We start from the raw sequence: 25,390 nt of genomic DNA on the forward strand, positions 1-25,390 counted from the left end.
GAGGTTGCCATGAGCCGTGATTATGCTACTGAGCTCTAACCTGGGTGACAGAGTGAGACCTCGACTCAGAAAAAAAAGAAAAAAGGTCAATTTCACAAAGGCATAGGCTTCTGACAGCATTCTTTATTACTGTATTCCCAGTGCCCAGAACAGTGTAGGTATTGGTTGACAAAATGAATAAAGATACACAGAATTTCCTCAGGGATTCAAACATATACTTAAGTGTTCCTTAATCTTTTTTGAGGGATTCTTCAAGTGACCCTTAAAATCTGATGAAACCTATAGATTTCTTCCCAGAAAACCAAATAAAACAAAAACACCCTCAATATGCATACCCTCGCCTGCTTCCTCATTTTGAGACATCTGTGGATCCCTTGAAGCTCATCTATGAAAAGCTCCCAGGGGAACACAGAAGCAACCTGTTTCAGAGCTGAGGAAACTGAGCTCTAAAGAAGTCAATTAATATTCCCACACTTGGCAGATTTCCCTTTTAGGCACTCAAGTAATTTAATGTTTTCTCTGTAGCGCTTATCTTGGGTGCAATGAATTATTATCTGGAGTCAGAGTATCTGGATTCAAATCCTGGCCCTGCTATGCTGTAGCTCTATGATGTTATGATTTAATCCTTTTACCTCAATTTAAAGGTTTGTAAAGCCTGGGTGCAGTGGCTCATGCCTGTAATCCCATCACTTTGGGAGGCTGCAGCTGGAGGATGGCTTGAGCCCAGAAGTTTTAGACTAGCCTCATCTCTACAAATAATAATAATAATAATAAATAGCTGGAGTGGTGGTGCACACCTGTAGTCCCAGTTCCTTGGGAGACTGAACTGGAGAATTGCTTGAGCCCATGAGGTTGAGACTTCAGTGAGCCGTGATGGTGCCACTGTATTCCAGCCTGGGTGACAGAGTGAAAGTCTGACTCAAATAGCTAAATAACTATCTGTAAAAGCTATGATTATTTATCTATAATATGGGGCTATCACTCCTCTTCTCCAGCATATGCATTCAATGTGCAACACATCACACACTGTGGGAAGTCCATGCTGGAAGTTCACCGTGCAGGCTCCATCTTACATTCAACCTCTCTGTTTTGGAGAGTGTGAGAACTGAGCCACAAGGAAGGTTAAGGTCTTGCTGAAAGTTGTATAGAGTGCTGGGCTAGGAAGAGAATCTACTCTTGTTTATTTTCTGCCACTACACGTGGATTCCCTGCTAGTCTAGTTCTTGGTGGTATACGTGTCAAGATGAGTACTGGATTACGGGTTGCAGTGGATACGAATCCTGGTTACCTCAGAAGAGCCATGAACATGAAGTGCAGGAGCCTGAACAAGAGTGAATGCCAGTGGGTATGATGAATGGCAACAATTAACATTATGTATTTATTATTTATTAGATATGCATCATATGGCAGACCTCCCCTAAGGATGTCATGTGTTTCAGCCCAACTTATCTTTACAAAAACCCTGTGAAGTCATGGCTGAATGCTGTGTTCTTTTTCTATCAGTAGTTTGCACAGCCAGACACCATGCCAAACAAACAAACAAACAAACAAAACAGAAGAGCAGTCTTCCCTTTAAATGCTGTTTTCTTCTTTACTTATAAAAACAGGCATTGGGCTGGATTTGACTTAGGAATTATAGTTGAGGACCCCTAAGTATGCAGTGCCAGGTATGAAGTATGCTTGTTATAAAACTTAAACCCGTATCAGATCAAAGTTCCAAGTCTAATCTTTTCTTTTTTAAGAAAATACAGAAGATAAAGGAACAAGTTAAATGATATGTAAAATTCGGACAGTGGGACATTCTATAGGACAGATAATCTGGTTCCTCAATTAAATCAGTGTATGAAAAAAGAGGGTTAAAAGGAGCTCTTCGGGGGGGGATAGAGTCAAATGTAATGTTAGACTTAGAATTCCTTATCAAAACGTAGATCTGTGAGACAATAAGGAAAATTGAAATAATTTGATAATTTTATTCTAATTAACAAGTATATAATGTATGAGTGGAGATGAAATAATTGGCAAAATGTTGGTTATTGTTGAAACTGGGTGATAGATACACAGGGATTTATTATATTCTCTTTATATTTTGTATGTTTGAAATTTTTCATAGTAAGTTAAAATAAAGTTGGCGCTACCTCCCAAAATAAAAATAAAAATGTTATTTAAAATACAATATATTATCAAAGGTGAATACAAGCATATAAATAAGTGAACAAGTACTAATAGCTTGTATGAGTTGCCTAATACTAGTTACACTGAGCCATTCTGTTGTTCAGTATGTCAGCTGGTTTTATAATGGCTTTTAAATATATTATTCAAATTGTTCTGGTTATAGTGAATTCTCAATAAATGAATGGCTTTCATATATGTGTAGTTTGTTTATATTTTTTTAATTATAATTGATTCTACTATTTTGTTTTCCTAGTAGGTTAGCATTTCTCTTCTACTCTACCCAACAACAAAACTCTTACTATGAGATGGGTTCTCTAATAGCCTCATGTTACAGATGAATGATCACAAATTTTACAGACCTTTAAACTGAAGTAAAGAGAATAAATTACACAAGGTCATGGAGCTACAGTATAGCCAGGCCAGGATTTAGATCCAGATAGTCTCTGACTCCAGATACAAATAATTCATTACACCTGAGATAACTGCGACAAAAATAATAATAATAATAAGATTATATAAGAGTTATAGCAGGCAAACCCACAGAGTCTGGGAATATTAGTGTTGACCTCTTGAGGGCTCAGTTTCCTCAGTTCTGAAATGGGTATAATATTAGAAAAGGGTTCTTAATAACATAATATGTACACAATGTACGTAGAATGGTACATGGAGATGGGGAGAGAACAATACATCTGAGCTCTTAAAAAGAACAGATTGGTCCCTGGCCTGATGGAATTCACAGTTTAATGATCAGGAGCTAAATATAGACTCCCTATATTTTATGAAGCAGAAGGGGTAGCTGTCTAATAAAGAAACTGAGGAAAAAGAGAGTCTATCCCACTGTCAGTGAGTGTCTCAATTCCTGGAAGTGATGAAGACCAAGTGATGATTGTTGGGAATACCTTCTTCGATGCAAGGGTTTGAGTCAGAAGATAACTAGAGTCTAACACTGGCATCCTCTTCTTCACAGAATCATGAAAACCCAAAGACACAGACTCAACATTACATAGCAACTGATGGCCCTCTCGTTTCACACAGAGTATAATGAATACAGCATTTCAACCACCTTGACAGTGTGTTCATTGCTGTCATTGCAGAACTGACAGCTCCCAGGCCTCTCCTTTAACTTGGCTCCATCACTTCCATTTCATTATCAAACTAGGAAATATGTCTAAGTCATACGATCAGTTCCAGCTTCAGAGTCTAGAGGCAGGCACCTTTAAAAAAAATCCAATTCCCCTCATTATTTGATTCTGCTAAGAAAAGGAAATTGGTCCTGGGCGAACGAACCCAAATTACTCTTCTACTCCTGGGCCTCAGGTGATGACTTTTCCATCCTCCCTTGCAATAGATCAAACCAAGAGAGCTATTCAGCCTGCTGCTGCATGGAATTCCATCCCCAACAGGGCTGAAAATCTTAAGTCAAAATTAGAGAGGGAGTATTAGTATTGGTTTCCTCCCACATTATACCCTAATTGCAAATGTATAGGTGACTTATTTGTTTGTGCAGTCATTGGAGAGGAGACAGTTTGAAGGGTAGGTTTGGTATAAACAAGCCAGGGCTGACCAGCAGAAGAGAAATCATATTTAAAGGAAAAATATACATAATCAAGTATACAGGGTTCTCCTTCTAAACCAAGTCCAACAATGCCCCTGTTGCTGTTATATTCTAAAATAATTGGTTATTTATTCAATACTCAGGGTTAATGGAGTGAGCAGTATAATCATTTTTTCTTTGGGGCCATGTGGAAGACAGCAGATAATATTTTTTTCTTTTTCTCTTTCTCTCTTTTTTTTTTTTTTTTTTTGAGTCAGGGTCTTACTTTGTCACCAGGCTGCAGCATAGCGGCACAAGTTCACAGCTCACCACAGCCTTGATCTCCCGGGCTCATATAATCTTTCCAGTTCAGCCTCGAGAGTATCTGTGACTACAGGAACATACCACCATGCCTGGCTAATTTTTTGTAAAGACAAGGTTTTGCTATGTTGCCTAGGCTGGTCTCAATCTCCTGGCATCAAGAGATCCTCCCACTTCAGCCTCCCAAAGTGCTGGGATTACAGGCATGAGCCACCGCACCTGATCAATATTTCTTACATGCAGCACTTTCAGGGTGAGATAGTGTACCTCTGGTTATATTGCCTATCTGGGGACTGAAAAATGTAAATTCATATAATAGAAAAGAAAAGCTCATTTACTTTTTTTCCTCAACATTTTTCTGCTGTATTATCTGAAAAAAAGACCGATAAGTGCGATAGGATTTCCAGACATTCATCAGTATAAATTTTGAGACTATTGATATTTTCAGAGGATATTGAGGCTCAGACACACTGAGATTGAGAAGCAGGCTCAAATTCAATTTCAAGGGCATTTTGGCATTGCATTTTATAGGATTCTTCTTCACTTCTCCTTTCTCGTATTTATTACTCCAGCATTTCAGGGTTGTGAGTAGGGGTAAAGATCATGAGACTGTAGGAAGGATGAAAAAGTCTCTGGGGATTTGAATCCAAGTTCTCCTAGTACATACTTACTATCCTTTGACCCCACAGAAAATTACTGAACCCTCCTGAATCTCATCTGCAACGGGATGATAACAATCTCTACCTTGCAGGATTGTGGCGAGGTTGAAAAAAGATAACTTCCCCATGGTTCTGGTTATAGTGGGTTCTCAAATGCTCATTTCTCTCTAGGGGAGTGCTTAGTTATGAGCGAGAGCTCTTGTACCTGATTTGCATTGGTTTCTCTGACTCCAAATGACTGCAATTTTGTGCAATTGATTTGCCCACAGGTTTTCAGTTTTTAAAGACCCGTTTCTATTTGATTTGCATTATAATGGCAGGAAGGGCCATACATCTTTTTACAAACTGAAAAAAAAAGTTTTACTATGGAAAATTCTGAACATGTACAAAAGTAGTCAAGATGATATAATGAATACTTTTGCCCACTGTTTTACTCCTAAAGCCATCAATCCATGGCCAATTCTGTTCCGTTGTCAGGTACCTGTACTCTTCAACTGTAAGATCTTCATCCAAAAATGCTACTTCCCTAATTCCTGAAATAGTTAGCAATTCACAAATGATAACTTAAATGTATCAGTTAGGCAAATATTTACAAGAACCCAGTTATAAATAGAGAGTCTATTTATAAACTTTAGTGTTTTGTCATTGAATTTTGAGCTGAAAGTTATGGGAAAATAGGGGTTTGGATGGAAAAAGGGGCTATGCACACTTAACGAACCTAAAGCAAAAAACACTTAAATAGCTATATGACATGCATAAAGGGGGAGACAAAATTTGTCCCACCCACTTTACCAGGTTATTGCCCGGAGAAACCAAGATAATACATGAAAAAGGCATGAGACTTTTGGGAACTCCCCTCATTATAAACAAATAATACCAAATAAGAGGACAGCAATAATACATGTCATAGCTTATTTCAAACACCTTTTTGCATAATCTTTTATTGTCTCAATGGATTCCAGATGAATATTACGCTTTAAGTCAGAATCAAAACATTACCTCGTATCCTTTCACGCTGTCCCCCAGAGCTTCAACAATTCCAGAACACTCAAATCCCGGCACCAGGGGAGTCTTGGGAGGGTTGTCAATGTTCCCTTGTCGCACCATCAAGTCAATGAAGTTTAAACCACTGTGAAGGGCAAATGTGAAAAGAGAGACATTCAAAATGAGATCCAAAAGAAAGCACTGGCCTGGTTTTGTTTCTTCCCTTCCTTCTTCTCTGTCCCTCCCTCCCTTTTCATAGTTTCCTCTCCAGCTTTTTTCTTTCTGGTAAAGGATTCCTAATAGCTAGCTGTCACCCGTAAAACAAAATTCATATATCTCTGTGTAGATATGTAATAATTCTCTGGCAATGAAAATAGTAGTTGCAGAGTCTATACTAATTCAAAAAGATGGTCCCCTTACCCCTCTCAGTGCATATTTACTCTTATTTTTAAAACATATCGACTAGCCTGGTCATTAGGCATCCTAGCACTTAATCAAGGATAAAAAATATACTAGGAAGTTGTTAGAAACAGATGCATGGAAGGCAGCCAGACACAATGGCCACCAGCCAAAATATGAGAAAGAGCGAAGAGAAAGAAGACCTAATTTGAAAGGTCTCAGAACAACCAATCATCTCTCTTTAATCATTACACACTTATACTTGTACTGTGCATAAACAGCCCACATAATAGTGAATACAAGCCATTAAGAGATTATATTATGTTCCACTGGAGGAGGGTGGAACTCAAAGAGAGATCAAAAAGATGACCCAATGTATATGGGAATACCAGAGTATTTGTTTCAAAAATTAAAGTTATCTCTGGATGAGAGACATTACTAGGTATTTCCTGTTAACATATTACTTTTGAAATAAGGAAGTTATCATTAACACCTCATCCACAAGAGTACCTGCATAAATCAACATTTGTGTACTTAACCCTGAATTGTACCCCACATCTTTTAAATAAATAAATAAATAATAAAAAGAAAGTTATCATTAAAATATATCAAAACCATCATCACGGAAAATCATACACTTGATGTCAATGCTGTTACTACCAATGCTCCAAACTTTTTTATTTTTCAGAACTTCTCTTGGGATTTGCATTTAATAGCCATTTACTAATCATATGGGAAAACATATCCACTGAACATGCAGATGTGGTTCTAATGTGCTTCCTATTTTTATAAGTCACCATCTGAGAAAGACTTGAGTTATAGAAATTTCTCAGTCCGACCCAAGGTCTATCAGCATCCGACCACAGCTTCTTTTCCAAGCATGGTGACTTGAACTATTTCTCAAGTATATCTTGCTTATTTCTTATCTGGCCTCTTTTGGACCAAGGAAGCAAGTTCACTTACATCGCCTGGTTTCACTCTTCAGGTTCAACCACAGAGACTGGATGAAGTTGAGAAGGATGACTTCCTTGAAGGTTAGGTTCAAAAGTCACCTGCTTCTCAAAGTTTTCCTGCCCAGAATTCAGCAAGTTTCAGATACTGCCCCAATCAGTGTCTAAAGTGTGCCTTTCTTCAAGGCACCTGAGTGCCTCATATTTCTTTGCTTCCAGGGTTTCTGGCAACACGTCAGGACCAAAGTAATGTAGTAGGTACTAAATTAACATCTGCTGAATGAAGAAATAGTCATGGATATTCAAAAATATGTGCTACCTAATTGAGTACTAATTCCTTTTTTAAAAACTGTCAAAGAATGCTCAGAGTAATGCGTACATTTCTGAACAGTATGTGTAGACTCCCAAAGGTCCTGTGTTGATGGTTGTTAGCATTCGGGTCACTTATTAACCAAAATGTTCTCTAACAACATGGCCAGTTTCTTAAGAGCTTGGGGAATACAAATGCCAGTTCTACCACTTCTACCTATGTAACTTTGGATAAGTTACTTAACTTCTCCATGCCTCAATTTCTTCATCTGTGAAGTGCAGGCTATAACAATACCCATTTTTTCGCAGCAAATTAGATGGAGCTGTAGACCATCATACTTAGTGATCTATCACAGAAACAAAGAACTGAATACTGCATGTTCTTACTCACAGTGGAAACTGAACATTAATCACAATAGCACAAGGGAGAGATCCGCAGTCACTGGGCACTGCCCGGGGAGAGAGGGAAAGAGGGAGGGGGGCAAATAGCAATACAAAGGGTACCTGGTCCCAAAACCAGGGGAATGAGAGCCAGTTGGAGGACCAAATTTTACTTGCATGCAGCCTACTTGTGTAGTTAACCCTTTCTTGTACCCCACATCTCTATAATAAAATAGAATTAAAACAAACAAAAAACAGTACCACTTCACAAGGTTGTCATGAAAATCAGTGAGAATAAAGCATTTAAGCATGGTGCCAGATACATGCTAAGTATTCAATAAATGTTAACCTTAAATTTGCATATTCAGTTAAGAAGGTAGAATTGTGTTATATATTTTAGGAAGACTCTCATAAAAAGAGGGTTAAAATAGTTTCAGAGCTGATATGGAAAAGCTTCCGCTGTTGCTGAACTTCACTTCTATGAAATGGCCCATTTTGGGACACAGCCAAATAAATAAAGCATCACTGCATAACAATGAAAGGAATTTCTACATCCCAAATCAAGTACTCCATCTTATTTCATGCATATTTTAGCCCACTGTGTTTTTCTCTGGGTGAAAAATCAATGATTTCCCAAGTCCCTGGTGGAGAAATGCCAGAGAAAAATTATTTGACACTTCTGCAAGCATGGCAGCCTCCTGGAGAAGACTTCATCCTACACGTATCTTTCACTGCTCAGTTGGGCTGCCTTCATTCACCATCTAGTGTGAATTAGGCCTGGTGATTGTAAACTGAGAACCAGCCACTTAATTCCCAGTGAGAAGGGCTAAGACTGACATTTTAAAAAACCTGTAGCATACTATTGCCTCAGTGAGGCCTTCAGTGATTCTGTCAGATCATGGAGAATACTACCTATTTTCAGGAAGCAGGTATATCCTGGAGATGGGGATGGGTCAGTGTTATTTACCTCTACAGAGAGGGAAGGTGAACAATTAATAGAGCACCCTCATGTGTTGTATTAGACCTGTTTCTTGAGTCTGCTCACCCACCTTCTCCTGATATGTATATAGCTAGTATTTGCTAAGATTTTAATTTGTGGCAGGAACTGTGCAACTGCTTTACTTTTGTTATTTTATTTAGGACTCAAGGGATACTCCTGTGAGGTATGAACTACCACATTTATTTTTCAGGTGGAGAAACAGATCCAGAGTGATTAAGTAACTTGCTTAAGGTCACATATTTTAAAAATGTCAAAGGCAAGTTCTGAATTCAAGCAAAGTCTAGAACCCAAGCCCTTATACATTACCCTACTACTTTATGAGAACTTTGCCACCTACCACCCAGCTGTAGGGACACATCTGAGGACCATGTTTATAATTCCTTATCTCTTCCCCATTGTTGAGAGGTGACTGCACCAATGGTGGACCCAATGTTAGAGGAGTGGCCATTCATAATCTAGGCAGGAACTCATTTCTTACTATGAACAAATAAATTGGTCTAAGAATTGGGTGATCTCTCAAAAACTATGAATTAGGAAACGCGCAGCAAGAGAACAACTTAGATGTCAAAAGATAGAGGGATCTAGTAGACCTGAGCTTTGGGGAAGCATTAGGAAAAAAGCCAAGAAGGAATTAAAAGGAAAAAAAAAAACCCAAAAGAAAAGACCAGTAGAGACAACTCAACATCCTGCAGCAGGGCAAGGCTTTACAGACGTTCATCACTGAGTTCCCTAGAATGAGAAAGTCCAGTCTCTAGACTTGGGGAGGTTCAGCTCCCCACACCTCCTGCTGTCTGCTTTCTATGGGTTCCTTTGTTACTTCACACATGAGTTTATAACAGAACCTCTTTGCTTGGTTTTCCTGTGTGGTCTCTGTCCCATGAAAACAAAAGGTAGAGACTAAAACAAATACTATACACAGTTACACTCAGGCATCCATTGAGACAGACATTACTGACTCCATTTTTTTTCTGCCCAGACAAAACAAGTAACTTTGTCTGGAGATAAGAAGTTATTTACCCAAGGCTGCATGGACAGTGAGTGGTGAAGCCATGAACTTAAACTTGGGTCTAACACTTTTTTCCCACCACAACAGAAAGTAAACAGGGGCATGTCAACCTATACATCTTCACAATTACAGCTTCTAATGTTCTCTAAAATAATGTCATTTTTACCTGGAAATGTTTTTGGAGGTGGCTATGACTAGGCCTGGTGACTCAGGCCCACACTGGGGATAAAACTTTTATATAGCTCTTAAACATTTGAGATCATTGCACAAAAACTAGTGTTGAAAAGTGTTTGACATAATGTTCTGCTAAGTAATCCTATTTTTCTCCAAGATTGGTATAATTTTAATAAATAATGTAAGACTGTTTCAGTTTTCCTCCCCCCTACCAAATTATGAGTCAGAAGCTAGGTTTAAAGAGCTATTATTGAGACATAGCATCCCAAAGAAAAGAAAGCAGAGGTTTGAGAAAGCGGCCCTGAAAAACTCAAAACACTGGATGAGGGCTCTGAAGATATGTGAGAGAAGATACAGGTAAATGTGAGTATGGTCCCTTTAAATAATAAAACTTTCTTACATTAGCATAGCATAGCACAGTTTGCAATATGCTTTCATGCAAATCTCAATCTTTGTAATATGCTGAGAAAAGCAAGAAGTGTAGATATTAGTATTCCTATTAAATAGATGTGAACAGTGAGACTCAGAGAAGAAAACTGACTTGTCAAAGGCAGCACAATTAGTACATGACAAAGTTGAGACTTGAGTCAAGGTCTTCAAACTCCTTTTTTATTTGTATATCCCATGACACCATGAAATCTCCAATGCTAGTAAATCAAATGTTACTAAAATCAATAACTTCAAGATTCAGAAACAAGAAGATTAAGAGGAAATAGTGAAAAGAAACAGATGTAGGTACATGAGTTTTAGTCCCTGCACTGCCATCAATCAGCTGTGGCCCTTGGCTGAGTCTCTGAAGGCCTCCTCAGCTCTTATACTCTGTTCACTTGATGGTCCTTTATCATGTGGGCTTTGCTTCAAATTTTAACAAAATCAAAGCTTAAGTTGGGAGAGAGAGAGAGAGAGAGAGAGAGAGAGAGAGAGAGAGAGAGAAAGAGAGATGCTTGGTGGCCTTAAGAAAAGACATTGACTTGGACACTTAGCTCCATGCGGCAGCTGAAAGCTAGCCTTGGCCTCTATACTTTCTTTTCTGTTATCTATTAAGAGAGGAATGTCACCCTGTAAAGTCTCCCGAGAAATGTTTACCTGTCTTCATTTTGTGATCTACCAAAGTCAACAAATATTGTTCCCATGATGATGCTTCATGTTAGGTATCAAGGTATGGGCCATTTAAATTTCCATTTTGTACAAATTATCCAAGGTTATATAGTAGGTGCCCTCAGTGGGAATAAGATCCCTTTTATATGACAGCCAAACTTGAGTTTTGTTTTGGTTTTTTTTAGATTGACAAATAAAGTTTATTTAGAAAGTAAGTTAGAGAGAGAGAGGAGATTCACCTCTCCAAGGTAGGGGAAAGGGCCAAAGCTAAAAACATGGCAGCCATAGCTCAAAGAGCCACATGGACACATGAAGGTTTAACAAAGCAAAGGCCCAAACTTGAGTTTTTAATCACTATTCGGTCATTCTCTTATCTATAAACCAAGTAGGCTGCTGTGTATTCTTGTCCTCAAAGGTTGTCATTTGGGATATATGGGGTTTTTTGAAATGCTAACAATAACAAATGAAGACACAAATGATTTCTTAATAGGAATCACTAAGTAAATGACAAAGAATCAGTCCAGCAATAATTTGTAAATTTTCCAATTTGAGATTAAAATTGGCCCAAAGAAGTAGTTTAACAAAGAAGATACAGGAGAAAGTCCGTTGTCTCATTTTCTCCTGGTGAAAGGAAGGCAGGGGTTGCACAAATGAAAAGATTTAAGGACTTCTGCCATCCTGTTCCTCCCTCAGTTTGTCAGTATCCTCAGCACTGACCAAGGGGAATCCAAATATTATCTGCCCATTATACAAAGAACACTCTGCTGAAAATTTCCCTCTTCCCACAACCTACTTCTCTATTGATGAAGATCAATAAAGCCTCCTATGTTTTGATCTTGTGTTCAATAAATATCCCAAGTCTTGCTTTGTCATTAGCTCAGTTAAGAGACAGAGTGCCAAAGAAATCCATCGTTTTACTTACTGAAGTGATATTGTTGAGCATATCATTTGTTGGAATATATACTCGCTTCCTTATGAAGACAGGAATTTTTCCTCAAATCTCAGCACAAGGATTGGTTTTATGGATCTTATAGGCTAAGTACAATGTATAAACTGGTTATTTTTCCTTTTCAGCATTGGTTGCTAGGAAGCTCTCAGTCAAATTGTGGCATTCATTCTCTATGTCACCTAACACTCAACTTCACCTTACTTTTGGATGCTTTGGAGTTTTCATTTTAAAAGTCTCATACTCTATTGCAGTGGTTCTCAAACTTTATTGTGCATCAGAATTCCCAGGAGGGTGTGTTAAAACACAGACTGTTGGGCCCCACCTCTGGGTTCCTGAATCAATAGGTCTGGGGTGGGGTCTAAGATTTTGTACTTCTAACAGTTTCCCAGGTTATGCTGATGCTGCTGATCTGGGTACCACACTTGGAGAATTACTGATCTATAATTTTTTTAAAGCCAACTTAAGTCCTTTTTTGAATGAGACAGGATAAAAATTAATAGATGACGATTAAATAGATAAGAAAATGAAAAGCACTCTCATTGTCCTCTAGGACAGTTGATATTTTTTCTCCTAGTCTAGAGAATTATATTTATCCTTGTTAAATTTTATTTTATGAGATTAAGTTTATCATTTCAATTTGTCTGTCTCTTTCTTGGATCCTAATTCCTTCATCCAACAATATGGCTCTCCCTCCTGGATTCATAACTGCTGAATGTGATTATCATGTCACAGACTTCTACGTCCAAGTTGCTGATAAAAATATTGGATAGGCTTTCCTATAACTATTTACTAAAGGTGTTTGTGAAAACCATGGAAGATATCATGGAGAGAATTTCAAACAAAACACTAGCTGACATCCTAAGTTTCTTCAAACCATGGTTCTTTCAGAGCTCTTATGGATCTCTGAAATAGCCTAAGACACTTTGAATTCACATGTAATGAACACAATACAGGCCATAAGGCCTCACTCTGTAGGTGATGGCAGTTGGCCTTTCCCTTCATGGCAGTAATTGATGAGTACAGGGGTTGTAGCCTAATTGAATCTGAGTACAGTCATTGTTTTGGATGTATTTCAGGATCATCATGGTGTTTATTTGTTTTTTCCTAAATGTGTATATCCTGGTTCCAGCTCTGGGAATCTTTAGCCCAGGCATGCATTCTCATGTGCTACAAGGGCTATGAAGGATCACTCTTGTAGCCCAATGTCAGCTGTTCCCATGAGGAAGAAGAAGAAGGAATGGACCCTTTTTGAAAGGACTCTCACATAGGGTTTTGGGACTGTTGGTTGGGTTCCCAAGAAGCTAACATAAATCTGTAAACTCCCATTCTAATTTCTCTGATGATGAAGCATGATTTGTAGCTAGACATTGTAATAGATAACTTTTATGAGGTACTTACTGTGAACCAGGCATGGTGCTAAGCGCTCTATGTGCATGATATCATTTTATTTGTACAACCATAAACAATGCTAAGAGAGAAATAATATTAATCCTATTTCACAGAGAGCAAAATGGAGGTACATTAAGAAGTACAAAGGCAAGTGATGTGGATCCAGAGATTGTGCTCTTGACTACTATACTTTGCTTTCTTATGAAAAGCTCATTACTCAGTTTTCCTAATTACAAAGACAGGACTTCTTTACTCAACTAGCATACTGAGCACTTACTGCATATTGAGAAGTATACTAGCTGGTGCATACCCACAGTTAACAAGGGGCTCCACATTCTCATGGGGGAGACAGAATCATAACAGTTGACTACAATACAACGTGATGAATGGTTTTACTGAGTGCTTACATAGCCACCACAAGAGGTGCTAACACATAAGACAACCATGAACTCAAACATGGACCTCCAGAAACTTTCCACCAAAGAATTACTCTAGTGGAACTCTGTAATCAGTAAAGCCAAGTTTAAATTTTTAGCTTTTTTGGCTCCTCCTCAAGTAGGTTACTTGGCTGGTTAACCTTCTTGAACTCAACTCACTATTTTCATCTCAAAAATGGAATAGTAGCATATTCACCCTATGGGATGTTAGTATGGACTGAATGACAGTACATGTACGGCAGTGTACCTTGCACACAGTAAGCGCTCAATAAGTATGAACCGCCATCATTATCATCATCATCACTACCATCACACAAAGAAGGTGTCGTGGGTCAGGTTCCCTGGCAAAGAGACTCTGAGACTGAGATTTGCAGCAGGAGGTCTGATAGAGAGTGTTCTAGGAAACAATGACTAGATGGGTATGAGGAAAGGGGGCCTGGGCAGAGGGAGAAGTTGGACTCTGATGTACTTGTAAAGAGATATCAGTTCATTTCTAGAAAGTTCCATAACTTATATGGTCTCCTAAGTAATTCTGAAACAAGGCAAGAAATGTGGGCCTTCTTACTCCTGCATCAACATCATAGGATGAGGACTGCTCCCAGGGAGAGGGAACTACCTTGGACAAGGAGACTTCCTTCAGCTGAGAGCAATTCCGCAGGAGGGCCCAGCAGGGACCTGTTGACCACCATAACTCCCAGTAGCTGGGAGAGTGAGCGCCAAGATTCTAAAAAGATGTTCTGGGTGGTGAATACCAGCATCTGTTACAAGGAGAATGGTGTGAGCTCTCCTTCCAGGGCTTTGTTCTCTGGTGATCACAGGACAACTGTCAATGAAGGTGAATATTTATAGGGTTCCTTTGCATGGTGGTCTCTGAGGAGGAAAGAACTCGAAGTTCTTAAAACTAATGATGTAAATGCAGAAGAAAGAACGAGATACTTTATTTATTTAACTTATTTGTAGAGAAAAGGTCTCACTCTGTCATCCAGGCTGGAGTGCAGTGGTGCAATCATAGCTACTGCAGCCTCGACCTCCTGGGCTCAGGCGATCCTCCTACTTCAGCCCCAGAGTAGCTAGAATTACAGATGTGAGCCACTGTGCCCGGCCTAAGAATAAAATCTTTAAATAAGGACCTGGAAAATTAAGAGGAAAGGGAAAGGACTTCATGGGATCAGGTTGGATCCTTTCTTGCAGGAAAGTATTACTTAGGACTGGGAGTGGCGCTTGTTCCCATTTTCTCAAGATCTCTGGTCCCATCCCACCTCTTGGTGGAGGACAGAAGACAGTATAAGAGTGATCGTGGTTTGACTCTCCCCTGGTGCCACAGAGGGGCAGGGTCCTCATGGAGAAACAGTCCATTTTTGCTACAACATGACAGTTATTTCCTAAGATATTACTGCTGATAAAAAATAATGTCTAGGAAATAGTTGTATCAATAGAGAAAAAAAGAAGGTGAAGACTAGAAAAATAAAGAGATTAAAAAATCAAAGAAGGGACATAGACTAAGGAAAAAGAAAGCAGAAAAGGGTAACAGACAGACATACTACCAAAATACATGCAGGATTGATAAATGGCCTGGGAAAATCTATTTTAAAAATAGTAGTTCATTGGGGACGGGGAGACACCTCTTATCAACAAGGGTGCCTGAATGAAGCATATTTGTATACCTAACCCTTAACTGTACCCCACAATATCATAATAAAAATATTGATTAAATAAAAAAAAATAGTAGTTCAGTGTATGTGGGAGATTAAAGAGCATAGACCACTGGAGAAGATATGGGCACCAAGGTAAACACTATCAAATAAAAGATGGAAAGCTTTCGTCAACTCTCTGCCCAGTGAGCATCAACCACCTCAGCGTCCGAGGCAGCCTCTGCCAGCTCTGAGCAGAGTCAAGCAGACTTCACATGAGGCTTTGCTACAAGCAAAAGCAGCAAGGGAAGTTGCACCTTTTCCCATTCTGCTCTTGTCTTGCTGACAATATGTTCATCAAAGCATTTAACTCTCAATCCATGTGGGGTCAAAGAAACAGATGTTCAATTCATTTCCTCATGTCCCCAGAACTGAAGTTTTTGTTTTTGTTTCTTAATCTCAACTGAAAACTTGAAAATGCCTAGGAAAATAGGCATTGATCTCAGAAAATTTTGTTCACAATTCTTTTTTCTTTTCTGGTTTGTTCAAGCACCAGTTTTGTTATCTCAAGACTCTGAGAACAGACTGACACAGATGTGCTATGAGAGAGAAAACATTCTGTGACCAAAGCAAGGACAACTTCTATGCAAATCTTCAATGGCAGCTCTCATTTGAGAACAGCCAGAATTGTCTTGGCTAGATCTTAGCATAAAGAATCCACCTGTTTTCAGTCAGAGGGTATGTAAGGATGCTCGGACTTCCTTCTCCTATTGCTGGTCCTCGGCTCTTGGCTTTGGTCCCTTTGGTGTCCTGCTCCACATAATCCTGTCCCCCTCTCTAACCATTATTTGTGGTTAAACAAGCCACTGCAGCCATGGGAGACATATGAAGCTTTCTGGCCCATCTGATTTTTCTCATAATCTACCACTTATTAAGTAAATAATGTTGTTAGGCACCTAGATCCCTTTCTCCATAACAGATGCAGTGATGACGAGGATGATGCAGCTTGGGGTACAGTTGTACAAGTTTTTTGTTTCTACAGTGTCTGAGAAAAGAAATATAATCGATCATATGTCCAAAGTAGTATTCAAAACACACTTCAGTAGTATTTCCAACACAGAACAAAACGGCCAAGGAGACACATTGAGAATCTAAATATCTAGAATCAGTTTTCAACAGAAACAGAAAAGCATAGTACAAATGGGTCCAGAACAAGTTCTCCTTGATGTCTAGGCTAACCCTTTTTGATGTTGAGACTTGGAAATTCTTTATCTACTTTCAGCTCTTTCTGGGGACACAGAAGGAGGAATTTATTTCTAAGACTCTCGAAAAGGTTAACATCTTTATGCTTTCTGTTTGATGTTGAAGTGGCATCAACCCAAACAGGTGCTTTGCAGTGATTGGTCACATAGACCATTCAGTCTCATCCCATTCAAATTCAACAGATCCTTTGTGTTTTGGGACTTGGCTAGGCACTGATGTTATAACAATGACAGTGACATCTTTGCTGCCCAGGAGTTCAGAGATTAGCAAAAAAATGACTACATAATATGACAATTCCACAAGAGGAAGCCATACAAGGGTCATAGCTAGCACACAGAGGGTAGTTATTAACGCACTGTGTTGGAATCAGGTGCTTCTCATAGGAAAGTATCACTTAGGAATAGGCATGTCCCTTGTTCCCATTCCCTCAACCCCTCCAGCCCCAGTCCACCTCTCCATGGAGGTGAGATAACAGTATAGAGAGGCCATGGCTTGATTTTTTTCCCCTGGAGTCACAGGAGGCAGTGAAGAACAGTCCTTCTTATGATAACATGACAGTTATTTTCTAAGATATTGGTGCTGACAAAAATAATGTTTAGTAAAACAGTTGTTTCAATGAAAATAAAAGGAGGTAAAGACTAGAAAACCAATGTCCTGCAGAACATTTTGTGATGGTGAAAATGTACCATACCTGCACTGTCCAATATGGTAGCCACTGGCTACATGTAGTTATTGAAATGTGCTTGGCGTGACTGAAAAGCTTGACTTTTAATTTTAATTAATTCATATTTAAGTTTAATTAGCCTAAGAAGGAGAGAGCAGCAGGATCCTACTATCTTCTCTATAGACTATTAGCAACTCTAGGGCAAAGGGCTTATCTTAAAATTTGTCTTTCAATGTTCAATGCTTAGCACAAGACACAATCAAGGCTCGCAAACAATGACTTCCCCACTGAAAGTGTAAGTAGAAAAATCCCTAGCAGTGATTCAAGCTCTTTTTCCTTCTCTTGCTAAAGGAGTGATCTCTTAGCTATGCTAGGCTGACAGAATTTTTTATTTTTCATTTTTGATTCAGGGTCTCACTCTGTTGCCCAGGCTAGAGTGCAGTGGCATGATCACAGTTCGCTGCAGCCTCGACCTCCTGGGCTCCGATGATCCTTCCACTTCAGCCTCCCAAGTAGCTGGGACCACAGACATGCACCAATACCCCTGGCTAATTTTCTGATTTTTTTGTAGAGACAACATCTTGCTATGTTGCCTAGGCTGCTCTTGAACTCCTGGACTCAAGCAATCCTCTAACTTCTGTCTCCCAAAGTGCTGAGATTACAGACATGAGCCACTGTGCCTGGCAGGCTGACAGCCTTGTTGTGTAGGCCAGCGTAATGGTGAGGGGGAACAGAGATCAGAGACCAGCTGAGGCTCCTGTAAGTGTTGCTGGCAGAAGAGAGAGACGTTGAGGCTCAAAGCTGAGGGGAAGGTAGAATTCGCCTTTGCTATTTATTTCCTACGAGGTAGCATTCCCAGAGGTTCTCTGTGGTAAGACAGAGAAGTCCCTTGAATCTGAGAGAACCATTTCAGGAAGGTGGGCACAGTGATGGCTGCGTCATGCATCCCCGGTTCTGGCTGCAAAATGTTGAGTCAGAGCTTATTATGAGGTCCCCAATCAGAACAATTTTAGGGAGTTTAGCTGGGAGGATAAAGAGAATCCAATTACAAAATCATCTGGACCAATCATAGGAACAGTGGGCTTAATAGCTCCCCATCAGCAATTGAGCTAGGCATAACATAGATAAATGAAAAGCAATTCTTTCAGATCCCAGACAAGGAATGAGAGAATGAGAGAGAGAGAATGAGAGAGAGAGAGAGAGAGAGAGAGAGAGAGAGAGAGAGAGAGAGAGAGAGAGAGAGAGACACCTGTGATGGAGGAATGTTGAGAGCGCAGTCTGAAAGTCTCATTAGAGCTCACTGGAATAATGGGACTCAGACAATCCAGGCCAGTAGGGCTGCCCTACTATGTGTCTATTTCCATGAAAAGCAGCTGTGTCTTCTGAAAACAAAAACCCCATCCTAAGGGAAGAGCAAGGTGGGGAATACAGACCTGGGTGACACAGCCTGTGGCAATACAACTGAGGGCTGGATTCTGAGCATGTTATTTGCCACCATCCAGCTTTCAGCTTGAAGGGCTTGTCTAGGACAGAGCAGTGAAAGGCAGAGACTAAAAGAATGAAGGTTGTGAGCCCAGAGAGACAAACCCCAGCTCAAATTCCAGCTCTTAGTCGTATGCCCTTCGGTAAGTTCCTTCAACTCTTTGATCCTATTTCTTTAACCTATATAATGTTTAATATCATAGAGCTCTCTATAAAACACTTAGCATAGAGCTGTGACACATAGAAAGTACCCAATAAAGGCCATGATGATAATAATGGTGAAATATAATTAATATATCCTGCCTATGACTCCAAACAGTGTGAGTATTAAATATCCAAGGTAACATATGCTACTCTGTAACCGGCCCTGGGGAGAGGGGGTGCCACAGCCCAAGCAGAGGGCCTGACTCTATCAGAAACAGAAGAAATAGGAACATATTTCTGGTGGCTTTTGTGGATGGTGGTGGATGCAGAATAGGGCAATAACAAAGAATCCAAATCAATGGAGGAACCAGAACTATGTTTCTGAGTGCCCCACAATATCCCCTAAGAAACCCTTGCAACAATATAGAGGTATCAAAGGGTGCCGGTCTAGGGGCCTGATACTTACAAGGAAGGTGGAGACAGAGTCATGGAAATGTGGTTTATTTGATGATATGACAACCAGGCTGATTGGTCCCAGGTCTGCAAGCATCGCAGGGGTGTTTGAGTGAGTGCTCCTGGAGTAAAAGTCATCAGGCAGCTCGGTGGGTCCTCTCAGAGTTTTGGCCTGTAGCACTTGGTGGAGCTGGCTATCCATAAGGAGAAAATTACAGAACATCTTGGGCAGTCAGAGACCCACACTTCCCAGGTTATGGAAAGTCATTATTAGACAGCACAACAAGTGAATTTCTGGTTCCAAGAGAACAGGTTGTGTTAAGGAGAAGTAAAACTCCCGGAAAATAAGGTCCTTTTGATATTTTTCCAGATTCTCACTCAAAGGCATGCATGATAGAGGTCTTGGGAGAAATTTGGGTTTCTTGTTGGAGAAATTTGAGGTGAAGGAGGAGAGTTGGAGCCACATTCACTAGGAATGGCCACTGTTTGTATTAGGAAGGTCATGTTTACTAGAAAGTTCGTAATGTATTTACCCATTCCCCAGACACTTATTGAGTGTCAAGCACCATACTTAGCATTCAACAGTTTACTGATAGTGGAGGAAGTTCTTAGAATGTCCAAGATTACCAAAGAGATGTAAAAGACAAGGAACCTCAAAGTTGTAACTATGATGTATGCTATTTAATGTGATTTAATAATTTTGTGCTGAGAAATGTAAGATTCCAGGACAAGGAATGGAGCTGCCTTCTCCAGTCTCTCTCTTCGGATTCTTCACTTTTTCTGGATGAATAAGAGAGTCTCTTATCTGCCCATGATGGCTACCATTTAATCAGTCCAGTGTGTTTCTTATTCTCATCTTCTGGTAAGTGCTCTCCAAAAACTTTTGGAGTATTTACCCCCTCTTTTTCCACCAACACATGCACATGCATGCACACACACAGACCTCATATGTTCCTGTGGCACTGTCAATCATGACAAGGTAAGAAGGCATGAGACACAGATATCGTTAGTCACAGCACTGGCACTCTCCTGAGGGAGAGAGAGGGAAAGGAGGAAGAGAAGGGAAGGGGAAGGAGAAGGGGTTAGGAGAAAAAGACAGAAGGAGGGGAGAGGGAGAGAAAGAGAATGAGGGAGAGATGGGGGAGAGACAGAGATCTGTGGAGGCTGGTATGTTATTCACAAAGAATCAATCAGATTCCTTCCTTAGCACATGAAATTGAAGAGAAAAAGTTCTCTTTGCACCCTTGCAAAATATGTACAAGGCAACTGGAGCTAAAGACCACCACCTTTTCCAGCCTCAAGAAGGAAGCTCCTTGAGTAGGAGCACATGAAGTTAACTCATAAGGAGAGGGAGGGTAAATCATGGAAGAGGGATGGGAGCGTAGAGCCCAAAGCTCAGAGACAAATTCATCATGAATGGCCAGCATGGCTGAAATGAAGAGAGAGAGAGAAGTCACTGGTCTTCCTTCTGGAGTTCTCTAAGCTTGGTCCTGTTTCTGAAACACGGTAGGAGCACAAAACATTTTGGTTCCATTTCCTCTCTTGCTCCTTCCAGAATTAATCTGGATCTTCTGGTATATGTCATGGCATGGTAGGGCATCCTGCTTGGTCTACTTTTTATGCTAGGATTTTATGCTCTTTGGGGAGACATGTGGAACCTGAATGAGGGACTTCATTCAGAAAACTTTACAAAGTATGCAGGAATGTTCTAATGTCCTATTTCTTTGCTTCTCTTCCCTACTATTAATATCTATCAAATACATATGACACTGGTTTAATTTATTCATTCATCCTATGAGTATTGAATGTGTCAACATCACTGCTAGGCATCTTGTGTGCATTGTCTTTTTGTATCCTCACACACAAAAAATTTACCCCCTAGATACTATTATACCCATATTATAGATGAACAAACAGTTTTCAAAAGATGAAATCATTTTTACAAGGTTACTCAGTGTGCAAAAATTATCAGAGTCAGGATTGAATCCAAGCTTGTTTTGCTTCAAACATTAACTAATTTATAACCCCCAAAAAGTACACTGCCTCCCTTTTGGTTTGGTTATGTCATCAGTGCTAGTTGAAGAAATGGATCATTTCATTCTTTGCTCAGAAGATAATTATCTTGCACTGGGTTCTGGGGACCACAGTCATTTAGAGAAGCTGGGAGTAAGAGGACCCAATGCTTTGACTTGCCAAGGGGGCTCTACTTGGGAAAGCACTGCTTAGCATGTCCTTGGCTCCAGTACATGGAGGTTTGGCTGAGACGTCTGGAGTCACTGACAGGAGACTGAGGAGGAATGCTGATGGCATGGTCTCATCAAGAAAATATCACATTCAAAGATAAAACAGCTCCTTTCACTGGAACATCTATTTTGTCTCTTGGGCCTTCAAACATAAAATTCACTCATTTTAATACCATAGCTCCAACCGATTTTCTGTATGAGATAACACACAGAGGAATCAAACTAATTTGAGATTACATGCTTGCTGCCCTTTCCTATGAAGAGTCTCCTCCGTCTTCTAATTAAACTTTTTCTTCTGTGACAAATGCCAGGATGTCAAAAAGGATCCCTCTTAGGAAAGAGAAGTGCCAGGAACTTGAAGTCTTGGGGATGCTATTCCTCCATGCCTGGGTGAGCTTTGTTATCAGTGTTGAATGTCAGTGATGTGCCCACAGGTTATGGAATTTTGATTCCTTTATTTTTTTTATTTTTTGAGTTATAGTCTCACTCTGTTACCCAGACTGAAGCTCAGTGGCATGGTCACAGCTACCACAGCCTCAACTTGCTGGGTTAAGGCAATCCTTCCATTTCAGTTGTCCAAATAGCTAGAAGTACAAGAATGCATTGCCACACCCAGCTATTTATTTATTTATTTATTATAGAGAGGAGGTCTGGCCAAGTTGTCCTGGCTGGTCTCAAACCCCTGGGCTCAGGCAATCCTCTCGCCTCTGTCTCCCAAAGTGCTGGGATTACAGGCGATAGCTACTGCACCTAGCCTTTGATTCCTTTAAATAAAACACCTCTTATCAACAGGGTGCCTGAATGAAACATAATTGTACACCTAACCCTTAACTGTACCCCACAAAACCATAATAAAAAATACTGATTAATGGAAAAAAAAAAAAAAAAGAGTGAACCAAACTCCAGGGGCTAGATTGTCTATGCACACCCAGCTAGCAGAGAAATCCCTGCTGCCACCCAAGGCTGGGTGTACAAAGGCCTGGTGGGACAGGAGCAATAGATCAGTCCTAATCTAGTCCCAATCCCAGGAATAAGATTCAAAAGCCAGCATTCTGCTGCCTGCTGCCAATGTAGCTTAGTGTGAAAACCATGGGTGAGGAACCAGGAGATGGCAATTCAAGTCCCAGTTCTGCCTTTTACAAAAGGGAAGGGAAATAGACTTTACTGAGTGCCTGCTATCAGCTAGTCTTCAGAGCAACACTTAAAAATGGGCATTACTACCAACGCAGACAAGTTGAAGTGCTCTGTGCTTAAGATCGCACAGCCACTGAGAGGTAGAGTTAGGGTCTCCACTCACATCATCTCTTGAGTCCCAGTTCCTCTTCTAGAAATATGGATGAAAATTCCTGTGCCACAGATCTCATGGGGTGGTGAGGATCTGATAAAAATCTGATATGCAGAATGGGCTTTGTTACTGCAAAGATGACACTGCAGATGAAGAGTAGGGTGGATGTGATTATCAGCCATTGTTCCCTTCACCCATCATGAGCTACCTGCCATTGCTTTCTGGACTAGTCCCTATATAATTGAGATCCAGCTGCAGTTTACAGGTACCTACTACATGTCAGATGATCTATAGGGTTTTGTCTTCACTTTATAAGTAAAAAAAATAAGGCTTGGAGAGCTAAGCAACTTATCCAAACACACATGGTTAACAGAGGGCAAAGAAAAATTTTAACTATGTCTGCCTGAAACCAATGCCCTGGCATTTTCCAAAAGAAAGGCAGGTCCCTACCCACCTTTACTGAGTCCCTACAAAGTTGGTCAGTCAACCATTTCCGAGTAGCTTTTCTAAAGGCTGAGTGAGTGAACCTTTTCTGAATGGACCCATCCAACTTCATTCCTGCTCTTCCTTCAGGCACTTCCTTTCGATCCCGGGTTATTTTTAATTCTATAATTTTGACTCCCAAAATATTTAATCCTGAGGACACACCTACTATAAACAAGTAATTAGAATTATGACAACATGGGTGATTTTTGGCAAACAAAATTGTTCTAAATGGCACTGTTAAGCTATTTGTCATTTACTCCACTTTCATTTTCTGAAATTATTTCCACTTGGATGAATCCTATTACATGTAAAATGTTATTACAACACATTTTAATGTCTCAATCTTTTCCCCTCCGTTGTGAATTTTACCAATTATTGCTTCTGTTAATGGGGTTATTCTTTGCTGTCTATCATTATTATTATTATTATTTTTAGCAACAGAATGAAAAAAAATTGGGGGGAAGAGAGGAATATGTAGAGATTAAAGGAGAAGGAATGTAGAAAGGAGAGAAAAGACAGAAAAGCTTCTCTACTAAAATTGAGATCAAAATTTTCCAGGGAACAAAACTGCTCTAAGTATAAACAGTAGGATCAAGTGATATGGGGCCAAAGCATATTTCTTTGTTTCTATGAGTTAGAAGAATTACTGATTCTGGGTTTCCTTTCCTCCTCAAACTGACAGTGAAACGAGGCCATTCCATTATTGAATGAAAAGCAGACATTGTCACCATCCCCAGCCCTCATCAGCAAGGATGTAGTTCATGAGAAAATGCAAAGTTCAACAAATAATGGCCCTCCATCTTCTCATCACCAAATAAACTTTCTATATGACTCAGCATAGAATCATCCCTTCCTGTCAAATTCTGATGCCTCTATCCAACACAGAGTGATTCAGAACACTTGATTTCCAATCTCCATGGCAGAGTAGCTCCTAGTCTGGCTATCAGAAACCCCCTGAGCAATTTCTCAATTTTAAAAAACATCTGTGTCACTTAACCTCATGGACTCCATTTGTTTATTTGAATAAACACAAGGAATATCATGTTGGCCATATTGCATTGTATCAACCTTATTAGTGACAGTTTAATGCTCTGTTGTTTTGGGATATCTTCTACTCAATTTGCCAATGTAGCAGTGGCCCAAAGGAGGTAGAAGAAGAAATTCTAATATCTTGAGTGGATAAAAGGAATGGTGATTATATTTCATCAGCATGGGTATTCTGGGTCAACAATCACAGTAGCTCAATCCTAGGTGGATTCCCAGAACCTCATACTTTCCAAGTGTAGGCAAAATGGAAGTAGTACAGAAACACAATGGCCATTTTTGGGGTGGGGGCAGGATGACACGGTACAGTTTTGATTCTTAACAGTCACATTTCAAATCAGTCAAATTCGTTCATGGTTCATTCTCTGTAGTCCTATCTCAGTATCTCCTCTGCTTCTCTGTGTCTCTTGGTCTCTCATTGTCTCTCTTTTACTGTCTCTTTCTCTTTTATGCCTTTGTTACTGTGTCTCTCTGATTTTCTTACTCCCAAATGTCAAGGGCCCAAGAAGAAGGCACACTTGAATTTTCACACAGATCTTCTACTTAACAGCCTGTAATCCTGACATGTCTCCACGTCAGTTTCTTCGTCTTTAAAAAGGTGATATTAATACTGATCTTGTTGAGGGTCATTAGAAAGAAATGAAACAAAGAGTGTATCACAGACAACTCAGTTTTTGGTTCATAACAACAGGTCAATAAATGTTTGTTCCTTCCCCTATCTCCCATTTACGATACCCTCGTGACATATTACAATCCCACCAATCTGGTGGCTTTCTTCTGGTGTGGTCTGCCCTCAGCCCATTTCCAGACCAGCCAATGGAACCATGACTGGCTGGATCCATTTTTCATCCAATTGGTCTCTTTCCAGCAGTTTCATGTAGCCTCTCACTGTAAATCACTCTGGGAAAATAAATGTCCTCAATCCATTAGTGC

The 25,390-nt window shown here is 39.9% G+C and overlaps 1 protein-coding gene across 1 annotated transcript in view; it reads right to left on the reverse strand.

The window, feature by feature from the left end:
- The window catches only part of VAT1L (vesicle amine transport 1 like), a 180,856-nt gene that overhangs the window by 150,202 nt on the left and 5,264 nt on the right, over positions 1 to 25,390 (reverse strand). Inside the window, exon 2 of the mRNA XM_008061797.2 lies at positions 5,686 to 5,815. Coding sequence (XP_008059988.1) covers positions 5,686 to 5,815 — 130 coding nt within the window. The remainder of the gene's footprint in view (positions 1 to 5,685; positions 5,816 to 25,390) is intronic.

This window comes from Carlito syrichta, unplaced genomic scaffold (genome assembly GCF_000164805.1).
Source record: "Carlito syrichta isolate Samal-C Ts95f unplaced genomic scaffold, Tarsius_syrichta-2.0.1 Scaffold305614, whole genome shotgun sequence".
NCBI lineage: Eukaryota > Metazoa > Chordata > Mammalia > Primates > Tarsiidae > Carlito > Carlito syrichta.